General features: G+C 72.5%; 1 protein-coding gene across 1 annotated transcript in view; it reads right to left on the bottom strand.

The window, feature by feature from the left end:
• Positions 1–327, bottom strand: part of CPSF1 (cleavage and polyadenylation specific factor 1) — an 11528-nt gene extending 11201 nt beyond the window's left edge. Inside the window, exons 1-2 of the mRNA XM_026050397.1 lie at positions 268–327; positions 18–167 (exon numbers count right to left, since the gene is read on the bottom strand). Of these exons, the coding sequence (XP_025906182.1) occupies positions 18–167; positions 268–327 (210 nt within the window). The remainder of the gene's footprint in view (positions 1–17; positions 168–267) is intronic.
• Positions 328–962: the final 635 nt, after the last annotated feature.

Raw genomic sequence — 962 nt, 5'->3', positions numbered from 1 at the left:
GTCCCCAGTGTCCCCACCTCGGCGTCGTGGTTGAGGCGGTACACGTGCAGCTGGGAGGTCCCGGCCACCACGAGGTTGCGCTCGGCGCCGCTGAAGAAGTTGCAGTAGGAGGCGAATTCCAGCCCCGTGGGCGGGTGCGCCTGCTTGTACACGGCGTACATGGCGGCCTGGGGGGCAAGGGGGCACTTGTGGGGCTGCCCCACGGCGCACACGGCCCTGGGGGGTGCCCCACGGCGGGCACGGGGTGTGGGCTGCCCCACGGCAGACATGGACACGGGTGAATTCCAGCCCCGTGGGCGGGTGCGCCTGCTTGTACACGGCGTACATGGCGGCCTGGGGGGCAAGGGGGCACTTGTGGGGCTGCCCCATAGGGGACACAGCTGTGGGGGACGGGGGGATCATGTGTGGGGCAGGGGTCTGGGGGGACAGGGGTCACATGTGGGGCTGCCCCACAGGAGACGCAGCTGCGGGGGCAACATGTGTGGGGCAGGGACCCCCACATGGGGGATGTGGCCGTGCAGGGGGCGCATGTGGGTCTGCCCCATAGGGGACACAGTGTGGCGGACGGGGGGATCATGTGTGGGGCAGGGGTCTGGGGGGACAGGGGTCACATGTGGGGCTGCCCCACAGGAGACGCAGCTGTGGGGGCAACATGTGTGGGGCAGGGGGGCGCACGTGGGTCTGCCCCATAGGGGACACAGCTCGGGGGGCCGGCCCTGCCCCACGGCGGCCACAGCGGTTGTGGGGGGATGTGTGGGGCAGGGCCGGCCCCACGGCGGCCACGTCCGTGTCCAGCGCCTCCCGCAGCCCCACAGGGACCCCCGGGCCCCACAGGGGACCCCCCGGCGCCCCTGGAACCCCTGAGCCCCACAGAACCGCCACTCCCAAGGCCTGCATGGACCCCCGGGCCCCACAGAGACCCCCAGGGCCCCCATGGGAATCCCCGGGCCCCATAGGGGACC

Source organism: Nothoprocta perdicaria, unplaced genomic scaffold, assembly GCF_003342845.1.
Source record: "Nothoprocta perdicaria isolate Ctin4 unplaced genomic scaffold, notPer1 scaffold_680, whole genome shotgun sequence".
NCBI lineage: Eukaryota > Metazoa > Chordata > Aves > Tinamiformes > Tinamidae > Nothoprocta > Nothoprocta perdicaria.
The sequence above is the reverse complement of the archived record's forward strand: the minus strand, read 5'-3'. Positions and strand labels throughout refer to the sequence as shown.